Here is a 27,237-nt window from a genome sequence, read left to right as displayed (position 1 = left end):
AAAACGAAAGAGTTGAGTTTATGTTAAGTTCGACGTTTGAAACAGTTGAGTTCGTCCGACTGAATTTGGATCGACTAACACGTTCTGTCCGTCAGCTTCGGACCGATAGAACGCGCGAAGATGGACTGTCGGACAAACGCTGATCTTTTCATAGTCTCCAAACGGCTACGAGGTCTTTTCATGAACTGAACTCAATGAAAAAATTACAAATTGCTTTATTTGAAATTCCACTGACCTAAAGATTCCTTTTTGCAGTTCTGAATTTGGTTCGATGAATTATGTTCGACTTTTGACACAGCAGTCGAACGTTACCTGTTTGGGTTGACCGAATTTGCAATTTAGTTCGTCTCATGCGAAGTTCGACGTTTGAACTGGGCAGGGGACTGGCCTAAGGATATTTCCTGTAATCTAAATAGTCGTTGTGATAACTTTGGCTCTGGTTTTTCCCTCAGGCGAGTGCGAATAAAACTCTTGTTTGGACAGGACCACTTGGTTTTATTAAGTAGTAATGTAAACTGGCCACTCCTAGGGAGTTTCTTAAGCTGACGGTTCGAGCGTTAGCCCGTCATCATAGCGAAGCCCTTCATGTTGGGACAGGTCATGGAGTAGGCCGATTGCGCAACTTGGTACTCGAGGGAGTGTTTAACAAGGGAAAAAGATAAAGGAAGAACTTATCTCGAGAAAAAAAAAAAAAGAATTTCGTCTGTCCTTTAACCATAAGAAGTGTTCAAAATGTTTCTAACCGGCGGGAATTTCGATACATTATCTAGTAATACGGTCCACAAGAATTGCTACATTATCTTGATATTACACGAACTTTTTAAACTAACTTTCAAGGAAATTTTTTCACGAAATTGAGACCCTCATGCAAGAGGCTCAAGTTTTTTCGCATATCAAGGATTATAAAACTTCCGTATAAATGTTTCCCATTCTTTGGGGCCCCTGACAAAAGGTTACTTATATTTGTAACCTCTCTTATTCTAAATAGGTGTAATAATAATATCATCGTCAGCATTGATTCTTTAAATTTTTATTTCCAATGATTTGAAGAGAAACCTAAAAATTGCATTTTTTATGTTTAAGCCTAATGATATTCTCTCCCACGTATTTTTTAGTGCTGTCTTGAGGATCCGAAGACTGATTCGTTTACATCATGTAAAAGTCAGTTCCCTTTTCGTCAAGATAAGGAACCAGCGCTCTCCGAATTCTTCCGATGAATCTTCGGCACCGCGATACTCCATGCGCCATTTCTTGATCGGTTAAACTGCACTTTTTTTTAATTGGAAGTTGCTTCCACTGAAATCAAACTGACGGAGTTCATGAATGACGAGTTCTTTCAGTTTTTGCACCAAAATTTCATGCCAAGACAATTAGGCTATTTCAGTAGTTGTCAGTGCTGGCACCATCAGCTGGGCTACGGAGATTATTTGGCTTAAACTGTTGACTCCTGAAACAAAATTTCGCATAGTAAGATATTCTACCCATTTTATTTAAGAGACAGGCGTGAAAAGCGAGAGTTGACAACAGCGAAGTGAAGGAGTTCCTCCAACATCCCAGGTGCGTTACCAAACCAGTAAAAGCAATAAAATAGCTATGAGTTTACCGGTAAAACAAACGTTAGGTTTTTGAAAAAAGGAACTAAGCATAGTAGCTTAGGTATTTCAGAAGGTCTTTGGAGCAATAAACAACAAGATATAACTGAGTCAGGTGATTCGGTGGGATTCCTTTACTCTTTAGAATATGAAAGCAGAACAAGACGAAAAAGGAGAAATTAGAAACAATCCCATGAAAGCGTGTGAGCAGAATGGTGCAATATGGACTTGTGATTTTAGTCTACAAGACACCATCCAATATCACACGTTCACTCCCTTTTCATGGAATTAAATTCTTCTGTTTTTACCATTGACGTTCTACGCGTCATTCCTGCAGATTGACGTTCCTGCGTGTAACCGTTGAACGGAACCATCTAAAAAATATATTAATAATAAAAACAAAACTCTTAAATCGGAAGCAGAGGAAATAGCGAGTGTACTCTATTTTAGTTGTATGGTTGCTTGTCATTCGCTACCAATCTTAAAAACAACACGGTAAAAATCTGTCAAACCGGAGTCTCTCTCGCGAGAGCTGGCTTTTCATCTGTAGCGGAAGTTGATGGTTTTCCAGCCGGAGACATTTCGGTCAATCTTTGATCAAGTCTTCCCAGCAAACGGATAATATTTTGTAACCTGTGGGGAGAGATAACTTTATTTTACCGTACTCATTTACATTCCTGCAAGTCATGTTATCTTAAACTTCCGAATAAACTTTGTTCTTCCAGAAATTTTCGAATTGATAAGCTTTGCACGTGGGTCACTCTTTTTAAGAGTTTTCTCCACTACAGTTGAGAGTCACACAGCTATTCTTAACCAAAGTTTTCATGGTAATGAAATTGAAAGGCATTACAAAAGTGGTAAGAATTCCAGTTTTATGTCAGTTAGAAGATTTAACAGGTACCTTTATTATCTCCTTCGTTTCATATTTCCTTTTCTTCGCCTTGTTATCTGCAACTTCGCACTGAAGGTGCTGCCCGGGCAAAACCAACAAACGAGAACTACACAAGGATCTAATCGCGCAAACTGCCTGGGACGCAGGAAGACGTGGGTGGTCAATAGGCGACCAGTTTACATGACTTTAAAACTGATATTTTTATTGTGTCGCCGGTTTGCCGCACCAATCATGAAATTCTGGATAACTTTCAAAGCTAAGATAGAGCAATTTAAAAGAAGCAAGAAAGAAAATACATTTGAGCATAACTAACTTGTCCTCTTGTTGATCAACTTTTTCCGCTAGTTTAGTAACTTTGTCACTGATCTGAACCAGAGCGGGATTGACATAAGTCTGTTGATTTGCTGTGTGTCTCTTGGGCGAACCAAATTCTACCAACTGTGCACAAAAACATAAATAATGTTTTATGATTAGCAAGAAAGTCACCAAGGATTATTTCATTCTTCCCTCAGAAATATTTGCTGCTAGCCGTGCATAACAACTTGGTGTAAAACTGTTGAAAAACGAGTTTGAAAGCACGTTGTAACTATGAGAGGGACGCGTTGCCCTAATAATTAACGTATTTTACTCCCTATCTAGAGGTCGGAATTCAAATCATAGCCATTTCACTGAGCGATAAAACTGACATCCATCGAGGAGCACAATGGCTGTCACTGTCACTGTCACCACGAACAAAAAGAACAATGGATGAATTGCCAACGGGGGGGGGGGGAGGGGATTGTTGCGGGAGCCTGCCATGAAACCACCAAAGTAGGGTGATAATACGGAAATCGGAGTTAACTCTGTTAGTGACAAGCTCTAGGCTTGAAAAACAAACCCTCTCTACGTTTCTCTAATACATGGTTATATATCTACTTAAAGACAAACTCACCTTTTGTCTCCATGTACGCTTTTTGTTGGGGTATTCCACACAAAATGCGACATAGATCTTTCTAAGAACTTTCCTGGGTGTGGCTCTCTCTAATTCTAGAAGCAATTCAACCTTAAAGGAATAAGCAATAGAGTCAGACCCCAAATGAAATATTTGTATAGTTATGTTGAGTAAGGTCACAGTTGCATTCGAAAGTGCAATGATATATGTAAATTTAATTCGTTAAGTTGATATTTTCGATTTATCTGTTCAAATCTCATCACTTCTAAGTTTTCAGGTGTAATTGTTATGGACAATTTCGGGGGAAAACATCAGTGCTTCTGCGATGAAACAATCTGTTTATTGATCTCTCTCGATTCTGATGCTATTTTCGGCCAAAAAGTACTGTGCCAATTAATACAGCTAAATTTCAAAAATTAAAAAAAAAACTCGGTCATTTTTTAACCAAGATTTAATTGCCATTGCCAGACCACGTCGTCGAATAGCATTGCTAATATTTAAACTGATTGAAAATTAAAGTATATGCTATTGAAAAAACTGTACAGGCTGAAGTCTTCCCAACCAATGGGTGCAAATTTGATACTGAAACGTCACAATTTTGCACCAACCTGCATTCCATGCTGTTCCATTTTTGCAGATTGTAGAATCCTATTAACGTCACCAACCGATAGACCGATCTAGAGGATGAGGGAATGTTTTCGATCTAGAATACGTCTAAACTAGGTCGAAACTAAGCAAAGATATTCCAGTTTCCCTTACCGTGCCAAAAATATGCCGTTGATTTTCTTTCACTAGGTTGCCTAATGGCAATTCTGTATAGCATTGCATTGTGCATCATTGCTGCACATGATTTTTACGTATAACTAGTACGGCGAATATTAACGCTGGACCTCGTGAGTAGGGTACATTATAACAAATGTATATCAAACAAATGCGGCGACTTCTCTTTTTCATTAGTGTTATCCATTTGTTATAAGCCCACATAAAACATATTTGAAGAAGAGAAAAAATGAGTTAGTTAACTTTTAAACGTTCCTCTACAACTGCAGGACACCTTGATGAGGGAATGCAGACGAAAACAAACAAGCAACGTATTTATGTTGTTAAGTCCCGTTATCCTATCCACAGCTATCTATTATGCCAAATTGGAAGAATTATCTAGATATTGCATCCTTTTACTTTAACTAGAGTACATAAAAAAGAAACAATAGCATAAACAATAACTTGCGAGGCCTTTGTTTCTAAATTCCGTTTTAAAAAGTAAATGAGCTAGAGCAATATTCCCTGTGGAATAAAGAGGGCAAAATGTCGTCCGATCAAAATCAACCAGTAAATCGCGCGAGAACAATAAGCATTCTGCCCAATGATTTATTACACACTCAGTACTTAGGAACTTACTAAGAGGTTCTTGATAATGATTGGCATACAGACACAGAAGATGATGTACACAACATAACTTATCCACGGGTAGGGTATCGGTTGATACTTGAACACGGTATGCGGGTATTTCATTTCACCAAGAATCAACATGAAAGTTGTGAACAACGAGTAAGGAAGACGGTCAAATAAGTATTGCGTTGCTTCGTTTGATTCATCCTGAAATTAATGATATATTGGATGTGATCATTAGGACATGAAAAGGGAAAAATTCGAATAAATCTGGTTTTGGTTAAATAAACTCGTTGAAAATTGGTGAACTTTCCATTAAGATGAAACACAAACAATGAGAACGATAAAGAAACTGAAAGTCAGTTAGATCAAGGAGCCGTTCAGACGGATAGTTAGATGTAAAATAAACACTCCTTTAACACAAACAAAATCAGACACACAGAAAGGCAGATTAAGGGACAAATGTGTACTGGTTAATCCAGGTTTCCTCAAAAAGAACTAACAGGCTTAGCCATTGTTTTATTTCATTGTTTCACTAAAGGCGATTTAAGTAATCAGAGTGTCGAGCAAATAACTCACCTTAAATCTTTCTCGTAACAGAAGAAAAAAAGGAATGCCAAAAGCAATTACAAAGGGAATGAACAAGATAATGATCTAGGGAGAAGAAATGAAAGTCCATTAAAGAGGTATCAAAAAATACACTGCTTCAGTTCAAGAAATATCGTCCAAAAAATAGAAACATTTTAATATAAAGTTCTTACCTTAACTAACGTTTTGATAATATTTGTCATCATTATTATATAAATACCAAACGTCGAGAACCTGAAAGCAGAATGAAGACAAAAAGATAAATTAGAGAGACAACGAAACTTTGTCGAGCAACCTTTTCCCACAGAAATACACAAATTTGGTTCAGGAATTATATACAATGTTTTCCCTGAAAGTCTTTGGGGGATTTTTTTCAAGGTTAAGACTACAACGTCATACCGTCTAAACCTGCAGGTTTAGATAAGAAGTAATAAAACGATTGTGCGGAAGAATATTTTGAAGTTCCTAGCTCTTTCCGTAAGCGGGAGGCTTAAGCATCATTTCAACAAATTTAACACATTTTTCTATTTACTTCTATCAAAATAAGTCAATTTAAATTGGGGTTTCTGAGTAAGACAAGTAGTTACCTTCTTAAATAAAGCACAAATATAACCCAAGCGATAAATATGGCCGTAGCAGCGACTGCCTTCAGGCTGTACGAATAATGATCTTTTGCAGTGTTGGGATCCATTTTTCCACTGTATTGGAACATATAGACAAGACTTGTCATGTACAAAAACCACTCCATCCAGTTATCTATCTTCAACAAGTACTTGAATTTCTGAAGGAGACAGAAAATATACTTGCAGTTGTTTTGTTTTAAGGGAGATGTACTGATAACAAAAACATTCTGTACTTGAAAAATTTAAAGCTTCTGTCTATTTTCCTGCACAAAAAAAATAAAGGAAACATAGCTGGCAAACGTGAAGTATAGATTTGGGAAATATCAATCTGTTCGGTGCAGCTGTGATTGTTTCCAGTTCTTTATAAACTCGACCCTTCTCCCTCTTTGATAAGCCCTTGATAAGTCTGGCACCCAGACCTCCCACAGCCAAGCGGTACAGTTAGGTAGGATCTGGTTACGAGATTGCCCGTTGCTAACCCGGCCCCCTCTCTATAATTAACAATTATTCCACGAGTGCGCGTTGGATATGAGATGATAGATAACCAACGAGGCGCGTAGCGCCGAGTTGGCCATAATCATCTCATATCCAACAAGCACGAGTGGAATAATTATTTTATTAAAAAAAAAAAACGCCCCCAAGATATTAGACAAATCTTCTCGACTTTATTTTGTAAGAAGAAACCGGATGTTACAATGTACAGATATTAGATTATGGTATATTGGCTCATATACCATAATGGCTTAGCCAGCAAAAAGTCTTCAATTGCATTATCCAATGATCCAGTTTTGATTAATAACTTATATTCCTCCCTCTTTCTCATAACTTCTCTTCTCTCATTATATATATATATATATATATATATATATATATATATAAGTGTGACTTGATTTTCGTAGAACAGTGCTCAATACATAGAAGTAGAGCGAAGTATATATTGTGGGAGGAAAAAGACAAGTAAACAACAAGTTCATCCCTACAAGCCTGTTTCGTGGTCGCCCACTCATCAGGGATTAATCCCCTGATGAGTGGGCGACCACGAAACAGGCTTGTAGGGATGAACTTGTAGTTTACTTGTCTTTTTCCTCCCACAATATATATATATATATATATATATATATATATATATATATAGGCCCCCACCCCCTTCATGTAATAACCCTCATCTCTCCGATAACCGCCTTTTCGATTTCAATGACCCCTGAAAGCTAAACTAACCGGAGGTAGAAGTTCAAAGCCACTGTTAATCTTCTCTTGATGTCATTTTCAGAAGTTACCATTATTCCTTTTAGCCTTACCTCGTCCCATATTTGGAATATTTCTTTCAACAGATGGAACAGACTCATGACTACAATTGTGAAGCGTGGAATGTCAAGAAGAGAAGTTGCCTTTTCTTCGTCTTCAAGTAAAACAGTCATTATGGTCAGCATGACTAAGAACAAAATGTAGAATCCTAGGTTCATTGTATAGGCTTTCCATCCCACACTCCTCCTAAAAGGAAATTATTGAAAGATTTTTATTCACAATTTATCTTTTTAGAGGCAAATGCAGTGGTCTAATGTTTAGCTCACTGGTGTTTGCGTCAGGAGGTCCGTATTTAAGCTCTGGTCATGGCACTCGTGTTGTGTTCGTGAACAAGATAGTTTATTTTCCCAGGGCACCTCCTCTTTCAAGAGTATACATGGGCAACAGCTACAGGGAAACTCGACAAATTTCTCATGAAGGCGTGAGAGGCTGCGATTGACCAGCATCCCTTCGTGGGGTTAGACATATTTTCCTATTCCCTCTATACTGTTGAACTTATGGCAGAAGCCTCCTCTCCACCTTTTCAGTTGAATTTAGGAATTTAGGAGTCTTACCACTTTATGTTCATGATCGCTCCTGTTACAGGATGTGATAAACAGTTGACTCGTTTGTACTTCACCATTGTCTAAAAGACAACAGTAACACAATTAAACCCAATCAAATCTCCAAGAATGTGTTTGTACAGAAATAAAAGCTTAGGCTAAAACTAAAAGTCTTCATAATAATTGTAGAAAAAGAGGTGAGGGATGGGAGTCCAGATTGTAACGCAGACAACGCACTAAACCAGAGGTCTTAAAACATTTCTCTCAAGTAAACAACAACAACAACAACATAGTGAACATGCAAGTAAATATCAACAATAAAAACACAGTGAACATGCAAGTAAACATCAACAATGCTAACATAGTGAACATGCAAGTAAACAACAACAACAATAAACAACAAACATATGAAACATATGTGTGAACTGCGGTTATGAGACGTATATGAGCACGATCCTTCGCAGTAAAGCACTATTTGAGCAATAGTGAAAATCAGACCTGAAAAAAATTTCAGGCCTGTACGGGATTCGAACCACTGACCTCTGCGATACTAGTGCAGCGCTCTACCAATTGAGCTAACAACCCGTACAGGCCTGAAATTCTTTTCAGGTCTGATTTTCACTATTGCTCAAATAGTGCTTTACTGCGAAGGATCGTGCTCATATACGTCTCATAACCGCAGTTCACACATATGTTTCATATGTTTGTTGTTGTTTGATTTATCATCTACGGGTTTATATCGAATTAATTTGATGGCCTGCTCCCAGTTGGCTTGTTAGCTCAATTGGTAGAGCGCTGCACTAGTATCGCAGAGGTCAGTGGTTCGAATCCCGTACAGGCCTGAAATTTTTTTTTTCAGGTCTGATTTTCACTATTGCTCAAATAGTGCTTTACTGCGAAGGATCGTGCTCATATACGTCTCATAACCGCAGTTCACACATATGTTTCATATGTTTGTTGTTGTTTGATTTATCATCTACGGGTTTATATCGAATTAATTTGATGGCCTGCTCCCAGTTGGCTTGTTAGCTCAATTGGTAGAGCGCTGCACTAGTATCGCAGAGGTCAGTGGTTCGAATCCCGTACAGGCCTGAAATTTTTTTCAGGTCTGATTTTCACTATTGCTCAAATAGTGCTTTACTGCGAAGGATCGTGCTCATAAACAACAATAACATAGCTAGTCAACACGCAAGTAAACAACGACAACAGTAACATAGTGAACATGCAAATAAACAACAACAATAGTAACATAGTGCCGGAACATGCAAGATTCTTTTCAATCAGATGTTTGAAGCCTACATGAAGGCTGTCCAGATACTTCTTGGGATCGTGTTTCCTGAGGTCCGGCATGCCTTGTAGCAACATAAAGTCGTACGTTATCTAGGTAATAAGATAAAAAAAAATGCTATCACTCAGAGACATCAGAGGAACCATTATAGGCTCTATAATACATACACGGAAACGTATAAAAATCCATGAATAACTGAATCAAACTCGGCCAATTTGCAATTTTACTAAAATTTTTGAAACACATTGCATATGACCGAGAGATTATAAATCTCTTCATATGGCACATCGAGAGCGGATCATTTTGCCATAGGCGGAAATACTTACCGAATAATCTTCACTTTTTTCTTTATCTCCTGATTCCTCAACACATTTATCAAGAAATTTCTAAAAAAACAAAAAGGAATATCACCTTTTGACTCAGAACTTCCATTTTCTCGCGTTAGTTCAAAAATCGAATAACATCTTTTAATTATTTCTTCTACGACCAAACCCGGAAAAATTTACCACTTTTGTTTTTCTATCTACAAGATATTCCCTTTATTTTCATGACTTGCTTGCAATATTTATGGGGAATGATAAATCTCACCGCCACTAGCTCAGATTTTCTCGCTAATTTTAGCTTTTTTGGAATTTCAAACAGCCTTTTGCCCTTTAAACAACACTTTTTCTCCGGCAAATTAGTAAAGTTTTCGTTCTAAATCTCAGGGAAAATTCCCCTTTAAAAAGGAAAAGTAAACACGAGTTAATGGAATCCACTGGTCTGGAAGAAAGTTACTCAAAAGTGTAGAGACAGTATCCTTTTATTCTCGTCATTCAAATCTTCAGTCTTCGTTGCATGCATGTTTATAATCATTTTTGAACAACTCAGGCACTGCGAATTTTTGATAAAAGGTTGAATTAGAGCTGAAACCGACCTCCGCAGCCAATGGCATCTTCATAATAAGGCTCTGTAGTTGAGTAAAGCCTTCTTCAACTCTATGACACAATTCCCTCCACCTAAAAATAGTAAAGGCATTTGGATGATCATCTTACTCATTCTATCCTTATCGTTAAGTATTACTGGTTCCTGGGCAAAATACACTTGATAAATTTGAGGAGAATGGAGTTTATATGAAACGCTTTCACCAATCTTTTCCGTTCCCCGCAAGGAGCCTCTTTGATGTTTCATCAGAGGGCTGGTGTATCGCCCCATAAGTTCCCGAATTTCCCGAGTGCTGTTGCTGAGAACAAGTGCCTACTTCAACTCAGAAAATTCAATTCAATACTTTTCACGTGTACACACGAAGTCCTTCTACAAAATGATATTGATAAATTTTAAAGGGAGTCAATCAATTAATCCAATCTCTTATCAATGATTACGTTGTCTCACCGTAAATGGTCTGCAATGCATGTCACGACTGGTTCTTTTCCAGCCTCTATCGCAACATCCAATGCATTCTGGTTATAAGCGTTATACGTTACATTTTGAGAATCATGGGATAGGAGATACGTCACTATGGCTGCATGTCCATTTTTGGCGGCCAGGTGCAAAGCAGTGTCCTAACAAGGAGTGAAGAGGGAGATTAATATGATAAGATTCTCCCTGCCAAATGTTTTAGACATTTTATTTCTTAACAATATCGTAAATGTATTCAGGATTTTGCATGTGTATCCGTACTCGATAACAGCTAAAGCTCATGCACAGGGTCGAGACAACTGTTTCACTTTTGCCACAAACATTTATTCTTCAAAAACAAAATTCGCAAGAACTAGTTTTCCGCGCAATGTCCGAAATCTGGTTGACGCACGGTTACACGAAAGAGACCTTTTGTGGGACACAAAAAGCCAGTTTTGTAAAGCGGCCGGGGAGCTACGTTCAAATCAAAGAAAAATGGCTTGGGCTCTCGATTTAATTTTACGCTTTCTTAAGAGATTTTCTCACCTGGTCAGGGTTGTCTTCGACATTAATAAAGTTCGGACTCGAAGAGCAGATCAATTGAACACTTTTCAGCGATCCTTTTGCTGCGGCGAAATGTAGAGGTGTCCGGCCGTCTGTATCCCTTAGTAAAATGAACAACAACAATCAAATTATGGAACAATTTTTTTGCGGTTACTGTTCATAAACTAGGCAAGACCTCTTTTAATCTAGGGCCGCATAGTTTCCCATCTTGTCTCAAGAAAAATTTACTTCACTTCCAATACGTTGATTAATATGGGTGTAAGCATGTTCCACGTGCTTGCTAGATTGTTTTATCGGTGAGATAGCTTCTTATTTAAAAGTTAGAAATTAGACGAGTCCTGAGAACACTTCGATACAAATAAATCTTTTTTTCTCTTTTAGAAAATAAGAGAAACAAATGTTTACGCCTGAGAAATGAAAGCAGCCGTGTTAAAATACATGTATTATCATTCGTTTCGAAAATTTTAGTGCATGAAATAAGAACCCTTGTCTACCTCACCTTGGTCGATTTCTTGCATGCTAATGTATGGTTACATGAGGGAATCACTTCGTTTATCAGTAGTTACCTTTCAATTGTAGCTCCTCTGTCCAAAAGGAACTTGACGACCTTGTCCTGGCCGTTAGAAGCAGCCAAATGGAGAGGGGTATGGTCGTTTAAGTTGCCCACATTCATTAAACGTGTCTGTCGACCCTCCATCAACTTCTTGACGATCGGTAGCCAGCCATGACTAAACAAAAATTAACAATGAACAACTCATGAAAAGGTATTGACCTGTTTCAGATATATTTTAAAGTTGTTGTACTCGACAGTTACCTAAACATAGTTCTGTCAGGGCACCGGACTCGGCGTGTATGGTCTGAGTTTGACTGATGATTGGCTACGTGCGCGGTTTAGAGGTATGAAATTTTTCTTTGGAAAGTCCTTTTATACCCGCAAGTTTAAAGAACACCCGGTTTCTGATTGTTTTTGACTGCTATCTGATTGGTTCAATGGTTGGTTTCCACCGCTAATTAAGTATAGCAAAAGTGATTTAATTCCGAACCACATTTATAGCATTTAGTTTCAAATTGCCGTTAACAGACTTTAAAACATATCTCGTCTATACCTGGCCGCTAAGTGAAGAGGAGTTTCAAGTTTATTATTCTTCAAACTCGCATCAGTTCCGTTCTTTAGAAGTAAGAGTACACTCTGAATAAGAAAAAAAAAAAAAGAAAAAAGAGAGAAAAGCCGAGAAATTAGTGAAAAATTACTGATAGTTTATTTGAGTGTGTGGCATAGAAAAATTGATTATCCAAGTAGCTCCAAATGCAAAATTTCTACATAACCGATAAATTAACATGAACTAATCAATCATCAGTTGATGTTCCTTTTCATATCAATTAAATTGAAAGAAATACACGAGCCGGTGACGCGATTTCAAGATTCATGAGTATCAGGGGACATCTGGAAAGTCAGCGGAGTTACTGGTCATCATTTTCCAGGTTTTGAGAAGAAGTCAGAGCAAATGGGCTGACGCTCAAAATATCATCTTTAAGAACTCTTTATAGTAGTCACTTTACATTATCAACCCAGTTGATAAAACAAATCATCTTGTAGTACACCCACCGACCCAACACCACGGTTTCTTAAGAAACTTACCCCTTTTACTCATCAAGTCGTTGTTTATAATTACTTTGAAATTACCTTCTGGGAAGTTATGAAAAAAGGTCCGGGAAAAGTCGTGTAAAGATAAGGATTTAGTGAATTCGCTCTTTCGAAAGGGTGCGAACCCTAGATTTGCCGCCTTCTCTCAAAGCTAATTCTGTCTCAAATTTTTTGTGGAACCACTAATAGTATAAAGCAATTTACAAGAACAAGGCAGAATAAAAGTAAGGATTTCATCAGAAGACCTACTAAGATTTCTCTTCACGCCAAGTTGGACCATGAGAACTGACCTTTAGGAAACCTCCTTGGGCAGCATAATGGAGAGCTGTGGCCCCTGTGATGTCCTGTTGATTAACGAGTTGTAGTTCTTGCACCCGTGTATCCTGTAAAACATGTTAAATAAGTCAGACAACTTTAAAAAAGGATCAGAGCTGATCCTCTCTTTACAAAAAGTAAAGCAACAATAGTTAATGTTCTAATATTGGAATCGGGTTTTCCAGTTCGGGTCCCGGCGGGGATCATTACGTCATACCTTCAGAAGTCGTTCAATAGTTCTGTCCTGTCCTACTGCCCAGTGCAGCGCGGTTCGTTTTTTGTCATCCTCGGAAGTAACGTCCGCTCCACTTTCTAATAGCAGTGAGACAACTGCTGAACAACCATGAGCTGCTGCTAACAGTAGAGGGGTGCATTTCTCGCGATCACGAGGGTTTAGATCTACCCCCTGCAGAGGAACATATTTTGATAAAGAAGTGTGGAGCCAGATCGGATAAAAGACAATTTTAAAATTGTTGATAGCGGTGGTACAATACGGTCTATACTTATTTACATCAACTTCAAACTTCACTAACACATGTCAATAACATCAACATCAACTTCACTAACACATGTCAACAACCTTTCATCCAGCTTTCTTCAATTTTATGGAACTGAAAACCAATCGCAGATGAAGCAACCACAGAGTCGAAACTTTTTGTTGAATACTCAGTAAGAAGATTATTGCATGAGATGTACTTTTTACGGGGATTTCATCGTACCCGGCAAACGCTCTTTAAATAATGTTTGTAGGTAACACGAGTTAGAACCAAAATAGCGGTTTTAAAAAGAAACATCATTAATTTGTACTTACGTGATCTACGAGAAACTGGACAACACTGATATGATTATACATGGCACACCTATAGGAAAATTTAGGGGGTGGTCAGGTTACAGTAACATGGAAATCCCAAACTCAAAATATTTAAAAAGCTTTATGAATTACTGAGTTTTAGATAACTCAACCAAAAAGCCATGGCTAAAACTGGAACCTAGCTTTTCAGACTTTCTTTAAGGAAAGGAATATTGCTGGTTTAAGAGCCAGGGAAGACCATTAAAAAAAGGTTGCTGGCAATATCTCCAACTGGTCAAACTCAATCTGGACTTTATGAACCAGGCCACGCCCCAGAAACTGAATTATCATGAAAAGTTGAGTCCTTCATGCCTGCATATTCTGCCATTAGCAGTGATAGTTGGATGATGATATTGCTAGTTTTTAAATGGCTCGACTATTTACTTTCTTTAAAAACGCTAGAATTCGTCCAGGTTGGATTGCACGTGAACCGAATCACCAAGGACTTAGCCTGCTCCAGGCGTCAGTTAGTAAAACAAAGCGAAAGAGTAACCGGCGCGATAGTAACGAGGGAGGCCTGGGTCGGGTTACAATTCGAACTCAACTTTCCTAATTTTTTTCACCCCTCTGCTACCATCACACAGTTTACTCCTAACTGGACGCCTAGAACAAGCTACCAAGGACTGGACTCTGATACACATGGAGTTTTACGACTCATGTCTATACCACGGCAATGGAGCTGATATTTTGATGGAGGGTAAAAAAATGTATTGCGAATTGAAGTCTTGATAAAAATTTTACTTTCGAACAGTTTTGTTTCTGTTATATATAACGCCCTTTTTTAGACTTAAAAATAATTACGTCAAGGCATTCCAAGCTTTTACCTGTGTAGAGGTGTCATGAACTCTTTGTCCAACAAAGCGTGTTGGAAAGCCGCTGGATCATGTTCGTATAAACACTGAAGAATCATTGGCGCACCGAGACGGCATGCCAAATGGATAGGAGTGCCACCATTTAACCGCTGAGGGAGAAAAATGACTCTTTTAGGAAAAAGCCCTTCTATTCAGGACAGAAAATTGATAGGTAAAAGCTAAAGGCAAAAATATTGAATCCTCAACTGAAACTAAGATACGTGGTCTTTAATATGATAAAGGGGGTAAGTTTCTAAAGAAACTGTGATGCTGCGTAAGTGGGGGAGTATAACAAGGTAATTTTAGTTTTATCGACTGAGTTGATAATTCCCCACTTCAAAAACGAGTGGGGGAGTGGGTCGGGCTCGCCGCGAAAGTTTGTCTGAGATCGTTACTCGGGACACAAATCTGAAGTAAACGAAGAATTGCGTCCCGAGTAACGATCCCAGACAACCTTGCGCGACGAACTCGACATACTCCCCCACTCGTTTTTGAAATGGCCAATATACATTGGCCACCGTAGAGTTTTAAAGCTAAAGTTTCGAGCGGTAGCCTTTCCATTCGCTCTGACAAAGCGCTGACGGTTGAAACGTTGGCTAATTTACATTTATCAACTCAGTTGATAAAATCAAAATTACCTTTAACTTAAGAGTCAGGTATTATATTCTGGCGCATATGTTTGTCTTCCACAGAGCAAAAGGGAGCTGGACTGTATTATGATATTAGGCTACTTTGTGAAAAATGTTGAATTTCTTATTATACAAAGGGCTCTTAGACCAACCTCGTTCCCAGGGCCTTTTCCCAGGGCCATCCCCAACTAAGGAAAATTGGAAAAAGGTCCTGGGAACGAGGTTTCTTTCATACCTAAGGGGACGGGGGTAGATTTGAAATCGTCTTCCCCTTTTCAAAAAGAGGGGGCCATTTGTTAACAAATTGGCATGCCTTTATCATAATTAAAATAAAGTGACTGCTCACCTTGACAGCTGTCACAGAGCAACCATGGTCCAAGCAAAGTTTAACAGCCTAAAAATGCAAAGAAAATTATTCTCTGTTTATGTATCGGTGGGCACATGTTTGGAACCCATCCAACTCTCACGTGCTTCAAACTCTGTTAGCTTGTTTTACTATACCTTTAAAACACCGCTGTCTATAGCAAGATGCAGTAGAGAGCTTCCTTCAGAGTCCACGCCATAAAGAAGGTCCAGCTTCTGTTTTGTACCCCTCTGGACTTCGTGACCTATGACGCAGAAATCGCCACAAATAGATGAGAAAAAACGTCTAGCCATATACCCGTAGGAAGTATCCGTAAATGATGAAAAAGCACCTAACGAAAAGAAAAGGAAGGAACCTACGACCCGACCTTGAATTATACATATAATACAATAACGGCAGAACTAGTAAACAGTAGAAAAAAAGTTTTCAAACAGTGTCTTCTCTCTGCTGAAACAGAAGACAATTTAACCCAGCCCCTCTTAGACCTCAACGACCACGGAAAAAGCTGATCATCTCTTACATTTTTTGAAGAACAAGGCCATAATATCCGCTGATCCCTTCTGGGCAGCTACACTGAGTGGTGTCATTTGATCAATTGCCCTTGCCGTAACTTTAGCCCCACAGTCCAGCTGAGGAGAGGAAAAGTTTGGTTGCGACGGAAATTAAGATTGCTTCACTGTTACGAGCCAAGAAATTCATTTTTTTAGGAGCTTCTCCTTATTCCTGCTAAATGAGACAATTTGGTGAATTGCTAGACCATCACATGCAAGACAAGCGTAAAAGTTCGTTAACTTTCTTTGACAGTTTGACAGCTTGTGAAGAGAGACTCTTTGGGAATAAAGTGTCACTCCCAAGAGCGCTAAGCAGCGTCCACTGCCCTATCCATTAGGATACCAAGTGTGACTAACACCGTTGCTTTAGCACTGGTAAACGTTGATAATTAATGCTTTTCTTACCAGCTTTTGGCAAATTTCAAGCGCGTTTCGGTGTTCCAAATGAGCGGCATTATGCAGCGGAGTGTACTTGCCGCGTCCTTCAATGTTAACATTGGTGGTCTTGTGGTTTAGCAAAGCCTTGGAAAACATGAAGAACATCAATCGGTTATATAGAGTAAAAGAGCCAGAAAGCTACAAAACTAGGTGAGATGTGGATGAAAACCCGTCTCAAAAGATGGTTATGGTACTAAACACACAACACCGATCAACCACACCACAACTTACGACGTCAATGCTAGTAACACTGAAAAAGATGCTGAAGACTGAGCCTTGAGATTTTGCACTCCAACAATATTTGCCGAACATTCACAACTAAGAAGTTGTGTGAAATAGGAAACTGGAGATGAATCCGCATTGATACCAGCCTGCACACCAGAAATGTTTTCCGTTTAAATCTGGGCATGCGCAAACCTAACCAGCGATGTCCATAAATTTACCTCAACCATTTCCACGTTCCCGGTACGCACTGCGGTGTGAAGTGCTGCCTCTTCTCTGTGGTCCTTGAGGTTTGGGTTTGCATGGTTGTGGAGGAGAAACTTTACAGTATTGACTTGTCCCGCTGATATTGCGCAGTGCAAGGCTGTTTTACCATAACTGTCCTTTTTGTCGATATCTGTCGAAAGAAAAGAATACGATTTTCAAACAAATTTATTATATCATGTAACTAATTCTATCAATCTACAAAGAGAGAGGCGCAATCGTTCACCCCCACGTTTTTCGTAAACCAGGTCAACGAACCGAGAAAAGAGTAAGAAGCTCTTAGTTATTTCTTGCATCAAGTTTAGATATCGTCACCTTTCTCTGTTTTTAGTGATTATCGTAGTGCAGTCTCAAATTTTCCTTTCACCCTTTAACTCTATTTAATGATTACCATGTAAATTCTCCCTGTAATATCCTCACATTATCCAGCAAACGGGTAATGAGAATACTCAAACTTATCAGGTGGAAGTTGTTCTCTTCAATGACTTAACAACAAATCTTCGAAGCTAATGTACAAGGAAATATGTGGCAACTTAGAGGGGAGAATTAACAATCAGATCATTGGGAGATAACATATTCAAATGAGTAAATTCGGGTTTGATATTTCGTCTTTCTAATCCTATAGTTCAGAAATTGATGGAATTGTAACTATTGTCTAAGCAAAAATCGGCCTAGACGAATGAGATGGTAGAACAAGAAGAATTTGTATCCTCTTTTGATATCTGACGTCTCATTTACCTTCATTCTGCTGAAGGAATGCTCTGAGTTCTTCGGTATTTCCTTTTCTGGATAAAGTGTGGAGTGTTTCTCTCTCATTTTCTGCATAGTCACCAGACTACATAAACAAAAACAAAAAAATTTATGGCATGCATGAAATATTAACATTCAGTACTTTTTTCTCTAAAAAGTTGTATCGGTATGAATTATGTCTCAATCCGTCTCAAACGTACATGTCCTACCATTTCTCTTTCTCACTTACTTTCCCTCTTTTTTTTTTTCGCTTCGGTCTCATGGCTAAAAATGAATCCAACCGCTTATTCAGTCTTCTTAGCACAAAACAGTGTCAACCAAACAGGCTTGTACCATGCGAATAAAGTGCACCTCAAGATGAACTGAAGGGATGGGGTACTTGTTATTTATATGTTCATGTTTATCAGTATAGTCCGGCTTATTTTCGAATGACCATATTTGTCTTTATCGATGTAAGCTTGCGTGCAGCCATTTCTATAAAAAGCCTTATTATCCCTACTTGCCGGAGCTTATCCAGCTTTCGTTGGCATGGACCGATCAGGAGAATTACTTCCCACACCTCCCGACTGAAAAATGATCAATTACAGATGAGCACCCCTCCCTTAAACACATTGGAGTTCCGTGAAAGTTCCCAAAACTCATTTGTAATAATGGGTGTAGAGATGTATTGTGGAGTGTCTCACCCAGGAAAAGAATACATTTACCCGACTGGAGCTTGATCTTAACCCTGAGCTTTTGATCCGGGATTCAGCTCACTAACTTCACTCTCCTTCCATTCATATGGAACTAATTATAATTTACCTAGAACTGTTTTTCCGTTCATTCAAATTAAGTAAGAATGAACAAAAAGCCCCACTCTTGGAACGTGGCATACGACAAGTCGAAAATGGTCGATAAGTTATGATAACCACGATAATCCATCAAGATTACGTATAATTTGATATTTTTAAAAACAAATATCTCTCAGCGATCAATTACATAAACAAACTGAATCAGTCGAACGTGTTAATTTTCGTTGCGTGTTTCATGTAATTTCTCACAGAATGTCCTGATACGAGAGTGTTACTAAGGGCGTTATTCATCCCTTCGACACGCATATGCGCATTTCACTTTTCACCAGTAAGGACCAACTAGATAACTACACTGTCAGAAGTCGTGTTATTCAATTTGCTTGCAAGTAATTTCCCTCAAGTGGGCCTTGTTACAGTCTATTGTTGTAGTGATATTATCATAGGAAACTGACTATTATCGGAGAAAAATGTCACGACAATTTTAACATTTTAATTCAACAAAGTCCGACATGAATTTCGGGGTAAGATGAAGAAAAATGAAATTCGAATTTAGAAGGAAACCGAGGTGAATAAAGAAATCGTATCAATTTGTCTTTCAAATGAATGATTACTCTAAAGTGCTCAGCGCTTTCTCTTAAATTCTCGTCGAAGTGAGGAACTGCGATGTTTTTAGCAAAAAAACAACCACTTAGCTGATGCAAAATTGTGCGAAAAAGTAAGTTGTCTAGATTCGTGATTTGTCAGAAGTTCCAAAATTATCACAACCCACCGATGTAAACTGTGAGGCAGTTTTCTCTTAATAAAAAGCGGTACTGTTTACCTTACATCTTCTTAGTACACAATTCATGACTTGTGAGAAATCCTAGGAAGATCATCATGAACAAGACAAAAAATGTCAGCATTCAAGTTTTTGCTTTAGATTTAAACAGCAAACCAGCGAGCACATCTGCCGCAACATTTTAATAATTCAAACGTAATTTTTTTCAGATAACAAATGTGTTCTTCTAAACTGAGACACAAACCATGTAAATGTCATCGTGTCGGGCATGATTCTAGAACAATTTATCTTTTATTTTATTTTCTCTTTTCATTTTTCTCAAAGGAACTTGATGTAAATAGAAATACAATTTGATTTAAACTCAATCATGAGACTGAGTCAGAATGGTATATAGATTTAATAACAACGACAAAAACCGCAGAATCGAGGTAACTTACATTTAAATTGACACACATTTATTTTGATGAAAGTTAATTGGCCAAAAGTAAAGAAACCCGTGTTAAAAGCCAGTTAAATGTCTTAGGCACCAAAGCATCCCAATCACAGGCATTTCATACAAAAGATATCAAATTGACTTTGATATCGACCTTAAATTACAGAAAAAATGCATTTGAAATAGAAGACACTTGCTTTTTCTGAAGATATAGTTACCGAGTCAATGTAAGCTGAAATAAAAACTTCGTGCTTAATCGAATTAAAAGCGTTCAGTTGTTTCACATCGAAAACAAAACTTCATTTTCAATTCTGCTTAGACACTATTCGCCATTATTTGTCTAATTTGAAGTAATAGAAAGCTAGTCTAAACGTGTTAAGGAGTATTTCAAAATAATCTATTATTCGACTTGCAGTGCGCGATGAGATGTCTGCCGGTAAAAACTACATTCTTCAAAAATTTGATCATATATCGTAAAATTTTCGAAAACAATCCCATGCTAAACATTATACCATTTTATAAGCTTTTGCCTGCCGATCCGTAGATTTTGATGTCGATTATCGAAAGGAAAGATTAATCAACGAAACTTTGGTTATGACTTTGAGTAATTCTGAAAACCAACTGATTTCTAACTTTGACCGTGTTTATAAAGGATAGAGAATGGAAAAACTTGACGTTGTGTTTTTATCTGAGCCCAACTGCCTTATGAGCAGCGGCTAAGCGATGGGCGCAAATGCTCCGAAATTCCCGCCAAAATTGGGATTAACCCGAAACGAAGGGCTTCATTTGGCTTCCACTGAGAAAAAGTAAGCAAGAACTCTTACCACTGATTGAGAATAGAAACTTCCCTTGTATACTAGTTCTTTTATCAATTTTTATTACATCGCTCGCAGCGCCCGTGGGTAAGATGAAGCGAATCCTGTGTTCTGATTGGCTACCCGAGCGGGTAAGATGGACCCATCTATGTTCATATCATGTCCATATGAATGTTCATATGGCTTCATATCACTCCCAGATTTTTTTTCCCTTTTCATTTTTTTGTTAAATTTCGTTGTAATTTTTTTATCATTTTATTTATTATTTTCATCTTTTTTGTCTGCGGGAATCAAATGCGGTCTTTCTTCTTAGTCCCCAATCAGCGAGTACTCATAATTAAGGACATTTTTAAAAATTTACGATAAGTTGAGTTTACAGCAGGAGGCAAATTTGGAAATTAGAACCTTAAGTGATTTAGCTAAGTTAAGCAAACATCATAAAGATTATTTCAATTGTCTGGTTTGGGAAGTCCTCCGGAAAATTAGTTCTTCAATAGTTTTATGACCTTACGAAAATCATTTAACGATCCTTCACGCAATTTCTAATAAATTCCGAACTGATGAGTTACATGTTTTTCAAAATAACCAAGATACTGGGTGGCAACCGATTGATCGAAAACTTATCATTCATTATATCAGTAAAACCACAGAAATAGAAATCTATTGCTGTTATGCGGTTAGTAAGAGCTCAATTTTGTTATCGATTAAAATAATTCACTGATGATAGGCTTGGAAATCGCTTGCTTACGGCTCTTGATTGACAAAATATCCTTGTTCATTCCAAACAGCCCCTTTGAATGTCATGCCATTACTAACCGTTATGAAAAGAGACATTTCTTAATAGAATTTTGACGTTCAATGAAAAAAAATTGGAAGCGAGGAATTAATCCTTGGAAAAAAATTATGATCATGACTAACTTTATGACCAAGACTCTTGCATATTTTTTGCCGGCCTATTCCCGTTATAAAGCCACGATTTATCATTGTGCAGAATATATTAGTTCTGGTACAGTTTTATAGAGGCTCCTGTAAATTTGTTAATGAGAATGATATTTTCTTGAAATTGGTCAATAATATTTTTCGTCTTTCCATATGGCAGTTGTGTGAATCGTTACACCGTATTTGCTACAGTTATTCTAAACCGAAGCTTGGTTAAAATATCTCGTCTGGTTTAAAATTGTAGAAATCAGACTTGTTCATAACTGAAGTCTGGGTAAAATGTGCGTCTTTTGAGAGAAATGGACCGACGAATAACTATCAACTTCCACAAATGAATACAAATGCATTTACTTGTGGGTGACAAGAGAGAGAGAAATTTGCATAGATTATACTGAAGACGTGACCACACTTACTAGGCACCAAGAAAAAGATTCGCTGAGCTTACCTTCAATTTGAAATAACAATCACCCTCCTCCTGTTTGAGAAACAAATCTTTCACAAACGCCCGTCTGTTCGTTTTAACACAAGGTTGTGGTCGCGCCGGAATATCCTCATTTAAATCTGAACCATAGTGCGGTAATAAATTCATGCTTATGCTAGTCCTTAGAGAGGTTTTCACAATGGAGACTTCGCTTGAACTCTTCTGCACAACGTTTCTTCTTCCGATGTCTTGTGGAACTGACAAGTATAATGCCTCGCGAGAATTTCGCTTAAAATTCGTTCGGAGATGAGTTGAAGACGGATGCAAACGATGAGCATGTGTTCCCGAGCCATTTTCGTTTGTTTCTCTCAATACCTCATTAATTTTCACTCGCACGTCGCATTCGTCTAACGAGTCGTTGCAATCATCGAACAACCCACCATCAGTGTCTGGTCTCACGCGAGAAATATACTTGACTTTATCCCAGTTTGTTGCCATTACAGGAACGGTAAGAATCCTTCAAGAGCCCTCCGTTCGACTTAGTAAATAAGTTTGCAGGTCGTTTCTTTGATCGTTTGTATGAAAATATTCACATTCTCCATGGCTAAATATGTTGATGGTATTGATTTCTACAGAGAATGCTGTACGATCGCTCTATGGTCGCTTATTGCCGGCAAAGTTCGCGGCACCAGTGATTTCTCATTATCCAGCGAGACCGCACTTCGTTGAAATAAGATTAAAAAAATATATCATATAGTTGTCTATTGAGTAAGTTCATCTTTCATACAGTGAACAATAATGCAAGCCGATCACTGAATTAATCATTTCAAAAATGAATCTCTTTATACACAGAGCAATATCTGTTAAATAAAACACCACTGAAAGTAGACCACAATTTGTCCAAGGCGAGAAAAACATTCAAACTTCTTGTCAACGATGCACCATTAACCTGTATCTGCCCTCAAATGGTTTCAAAGAGTTACCGGATTTATCTGTCTGGTGATCTATTGGTTGGGAAATTACAAACACTGTTGCCCAGCTGTCACTTTTAACAATACTTCTTTCACTCTCGTACTGGGTGGTGAATAATTCATGGAAAATTGCTCTCCATTTAATACACCTACGAAAAGCTCTTAGTACTTTTTCGGAATCAAGGTCGCGTAAATTTGCCGCGGTTCAAAGAACACATACTAATCGATTAATCATTCGATTTAGTCCAAGCAGACAATGAAAATGTGCAGCTTATTCATGTTTCAAACATCAAAATCGGAGATTTCAAGACTAGTGGGAGGTAGATATCTGCAAATGTCAAAGTGCTTTTTAAAAGTATGAAGGTTCATTTCAAAGTACGTATCGCATCCCTGTCTTCTAAGTGGATTTTGACGTATGACACGCATAGTATCCACATGTGCTCACAGTCTCCATTTTCCTTGAACAGCGGTTAAAAGACGTAGAGCCTTGGGAACCTTTTACTTAGGTACCCTATAGAGGTTGTGTGGACTGAATCACAGCACATTGACATACGAATGATCGTAACGTCAGGAATTGAAATTATTTTCTCTTTTTATCAAATTTGTGGAGGTGCTTTTCCACTGCCAAAGACTCAAACCTTTAATTGTTTACCACATCTACATCAAGATAGCCACAATTCTCCATTACAAAAAATTGCTCAAATATGGTTTGTTCTTTTACTTTCAATAATGTAAAATAACATATATGTTACTTTAATCGTTTTATTTTGTTATTTAATCCCTCTAAATTGCCCAGCCTACGCAGAGATAGTAAAGGTGAGCAACACTTTCTCACTGAAAGAAATTTTTCTGCAAAACAAGCATCTGTCACCACACACAAAAGAAGCTGGGCGAACTCCATTTTCCTGATTTCATGGGAGATAATTTACTCTTTTCCCTCTTTATAGGAAGATTTCTAAAAATAATAAAAATTCCTTATAGCTTGTTGCTGAGTAATTGCCAGCCTTGAAGATCATTGATCCGCACGTATTCACATCATTTGCGTCAATGAATTTTTCGGAAAGATTGCCGTCCACCCACTTCAACTTAATTAACGTTTCCTTTAAAATTTGAAATTGTGGACTTTGTGTGACTTCGTGGTTTTTATATAGTTTTTTTTTTTTCTACCATTCTCGCTTTGACTTTAATTGGACTTGATGGTTCCAGCTTTTATGGTGCCTTATTGCAATTGGTTGGTACCAGCCTTCCCCTCTCTAGACAGACATAATGATACAAGACCCCCAGAGAGCTACGAGTTAATAGCCTGCGTTGCGGCCGGACGTGTCATACAATCCCCGGCGGTTAGAATGTCTGCGACGCAGGCTACGAGTTACTTGCTATGCACGGCTTCTCAAGTCATCTGATATCAGAGAAATATATGAGCAGGTTTCTGCAAATGCGAATTTAAAACTAATTTAATTCTTTTCAATAAACTTCTGACGGTAAAATTTCCGAAATATTTTACTCTGTAAAATACATATATGAATATATGAGTCATCTATCTTTCCTCCAATCTTTTCTTAAAAGTGGGACATGACCTGAGCGGCAAATCTTTTAGTCTTCGATACTCAATAGAATGAAAATTTCCAATACACTGCTCGTCCACTAGCATCAGGGTATTTTTTAAGACAAACAAAAGTATCTTCAATTTTGATAAAATTCGCGTCGTTACTTCAATATTCGAATAACTTCGTCCATCCATACGCATATCCGCGCTGTTTCGACCGATGGGGAAGAGGTGAGAAAATATTGCATGTTGTGCGATCGTATCAAAACCAGTCTATTTTCGTCAGTCCGTATGAAAACGTAAGGCGGCATTGTTACGAATTCTACCGTGGAAATCATTTTTGAAAGACTATGTTTTTCGGAGCCCGAAACGAATTTAGCGTGCCGTCAGAGAAGATGAAAATTATGAGGAAAAAAAAAAAACTTATTTTCAATTACGAAAACAAGAAGGCTCCCTCTCCCAGTTTATGTTATCGCCGTCTCCCCCTCCCCCTGAAAAACTCATCACCCAATTTTTGCATAGATTGGAGAAGTAGTCGATACGGAAATGGTCTTCTTAAAATTACAACCAATATTACTGAAAAACCGCCTCATCAGATCACCAATCTTGGTTTAGATAAGATAATAATAATAGATTTCTTGTTCCTAAAATGTTTGCGGTATTAGGCTTTTTACAAGAGGAGTTGTTATCAGCCTATGTCAAAAAGTAACCAACCTCTTCTTTCCTTCCCGGCCCCTCCGAATATTATTTTGTTTATCAATGTGCATTTGAACATTGTGTGGAATTTGCGCTATACAAATTATTATTATTATGATTATTATTTTCCCAAGTTTTTAGACAGCAAAACATTACAAGAAGTACGGCCACTGTTTTACTAGTGACTGAGATTCTACAATGGGCTCATGCAAAACCACAAAAGGTTCTTAAAGAGATGTAAACCATCAAAAACCAGTCAGTTTACTGACTCTATGTCAAATTCTCGGTTTTTTTTCATTTCTGATTTATAATTCGCACTTAATATTTCATCCAGTAGAACTGGCTATACGAGGTAAATTGTCCTTCCACGAATAGTTACACTATTTGTGATACATCATTTTCTGAGTCTGAAATATCGTCCAATTGCAACTCGATAGTATTGTTATGAAACGCTTTCCGGGAACGCACGTATCAAGATGCCTTATATCAATGCTTCAAGACCGCACGTAAATCGAATTTTCTCAAATTCAGTTTCATATTTTATTGTTATATACAAAAGTTCGCATCTAAGACTTCTCCCTTGACAATGCTTTCCATTAGAAAACGCAATTATTTAAACGGTGTCACTGAAGCTGCTGATTGTGTATGAAAAAGGGAAATGTGGCAACTAACTGTATTACTAAAACAGTATGCACGCAATGTTATACTTGAGTTGTGCACGCACGATCGAGCCGCATCTGAATCTTACCAATTTACTTTGCACGTTTCCAGGAAACAATATTGACTATTTACTTTGAACAGTAATCTACACGAGCCTCTAATTTTTGGGATTTTTTCATATTTGCTTATACCCCGACACTAGCAACAGCTCTTAGAAAATTCATTGAGAATAATTGCACACAAGAAAACATCTGCTTTTTTTGGCACCATCGGTTTACAGCAGATGCAGCTAATGCAAAACAATTTTAAACTCCTTTTAAATGTATTGTTCCTTTACCACAGTAGCAAACGCTTTAGCACAAACGGTGTCTCGGATCAGTCACTACTTTTCATACACGTCCAAATTGGCTTCTTTATCGCAGAGTTTGGAGCGCTCGTAAGTCTCCGAACTCGTCGCCTTATCATATTGACCAAATGCGGTTTAAATGTTATTCTCGATCAGGTATCAATAAAATTCCTGTTTCGCGTATAGTGAGTTTTTTTTTTCTTTTTGTATATTAGCCTGGTTAGAAAAACATTCACGAACACAGAAGAGGAAATCACATTTAGCACACCGACATGATTAGTCAGAAAAATATAAGTTGAAAGGCTAGGCTGCTTTAAAACTCGTTTTACTTGTTTGTAAACCTAATTCAAGAGAATCTCAAATAGCTTTCATGAAAGTACGTTTGGTTTTAGGGACCCTGAAAGTAAATCTTACCTTTTTCCGGAAGCTGAGTCTTTTTGAACGAAGGTATCGAGAAGCTCTCATTTCTGCCTCTCAAGAAATTGACCTGTCATCTCTTTTTGTTTCAGCGAAGAATGAATGACAACATGTCGGCCCCAGAGGCTATTGGATATGTAATGAAAGGCTTCATTCATAAGAAATTTATCTCACACATCATAAAGTCAGGGTTGAGGAGGAACAAACCAGTCGATTGGAAACCACAGCAACACTTACGATTCAATGGGTCGAGAATATTTAAACGTTGAAATCATTCAGAGGTAGCCAGAAGGTTCAAAGGTGCCGTTCAGCCTTGACATAACTTACATTTTGTTTCTTCTTTTTTAATTCTTCAATTGCATGCCAAGGTAGTTTTAGTGTTCAAAAAGAAAATAAAACAATTTCAAGACAAAACCTCGTCACAAATTAATGCCGTTTGCTTATAAATGCAAAT

General features: G+C 37.9%; 1 protein-coding gene across 6 annotated transcripts; it reads right to left on the bottom strand.

The window, feature by feature from the left end:
* Nucleotides 1-1,014: 1,014 nt before the first annotated feature.
* Nucleotides 1,015-27,237, bottom strand: LOC111324703 (transient receptor potential cation channel subfamily A member 1). Of its 6 annotated transcripts, none has more exons than XM_022928322.2 (30): nt 27,021-27,237; nt 26,781-26,909; nt 17,959-18,055; nt 17,178-17,353; nt 16,702-16,818; nt 16,266-16,374; nt 15,883-15,989; nt 15,728-15,775; nt 14,726-14,862; nt 13,863-13,911; nt 13,269-13,457; nt 13,027-13,119; nt 12,198-12,280; nt 11,658-11,819; nt 11,074-11,191; nt 10,522-10,691; nt 10,067-10,148; nt 9,477-9,536; nt 9,162-9,242; nt 7,875-7,945; nt 7,314-7,506; nt 5,980-6,173; nt 5,566-5,626; nt 5,384-5,458; nt 4,814-5,011; nt 4,024-4,092; nt 3,416-3,526; nt 2,798-2,922; nt 2,105-2,225; nt 1,015-1,966 (listed from the first exon to the last, which is right to left on the bottom strand). In XM_022928322.2, exons 2-30 carry the CDS (start codon nt 26,829-26,831, stop codon nt 1,862-1,864), a joined length of 3,252 nt encoding a protein of 1,083 aa, XP_022784057.2. In that variant the 5' UTR covers nt 26,832-26,909; nt 27,021-27,237; the 3' UTR covers nt 1,015-1,861. The 6 variants fall into 6 exon arrangements, with proteins under 6 accessions (XP_022784057.2, XP_022784052.2, XP_088610244.1 ...); XM_022928317.2 differs by lacking the exon at nt 27,021-27,237 and adding an exon at nt 22,172-22,867 and having other exon boundaries at nt 26,781-26,920; XM_088754118.1 differs by lacking the exons at nt 26,781-26,909; nt 27,021-27,237 and adding an exon at nt 22,172-23,128 and having other exon boundaries at nt 1,015-1,447; nt 1,860-1,966.

This window comes from Stylophora pistillata, chromosome 1 (assembly GCF_964205215.1).
Source record: "Stylophora pistillata chromosome 1, jaStyPist1.2, whole genome shotgun sequence".
Classification (NCBI taxonomy): Eukaryota; Metazoa; Cnidaria; class Anthozoa; order Scleractinia; family Pocilloporidae; genus Stylophora; species Stylophora pistillata.
Note: the sequence above shows the minus strand (reverse complement) of the source record. Positions and strands in the feature narration are given on the sequence as shown.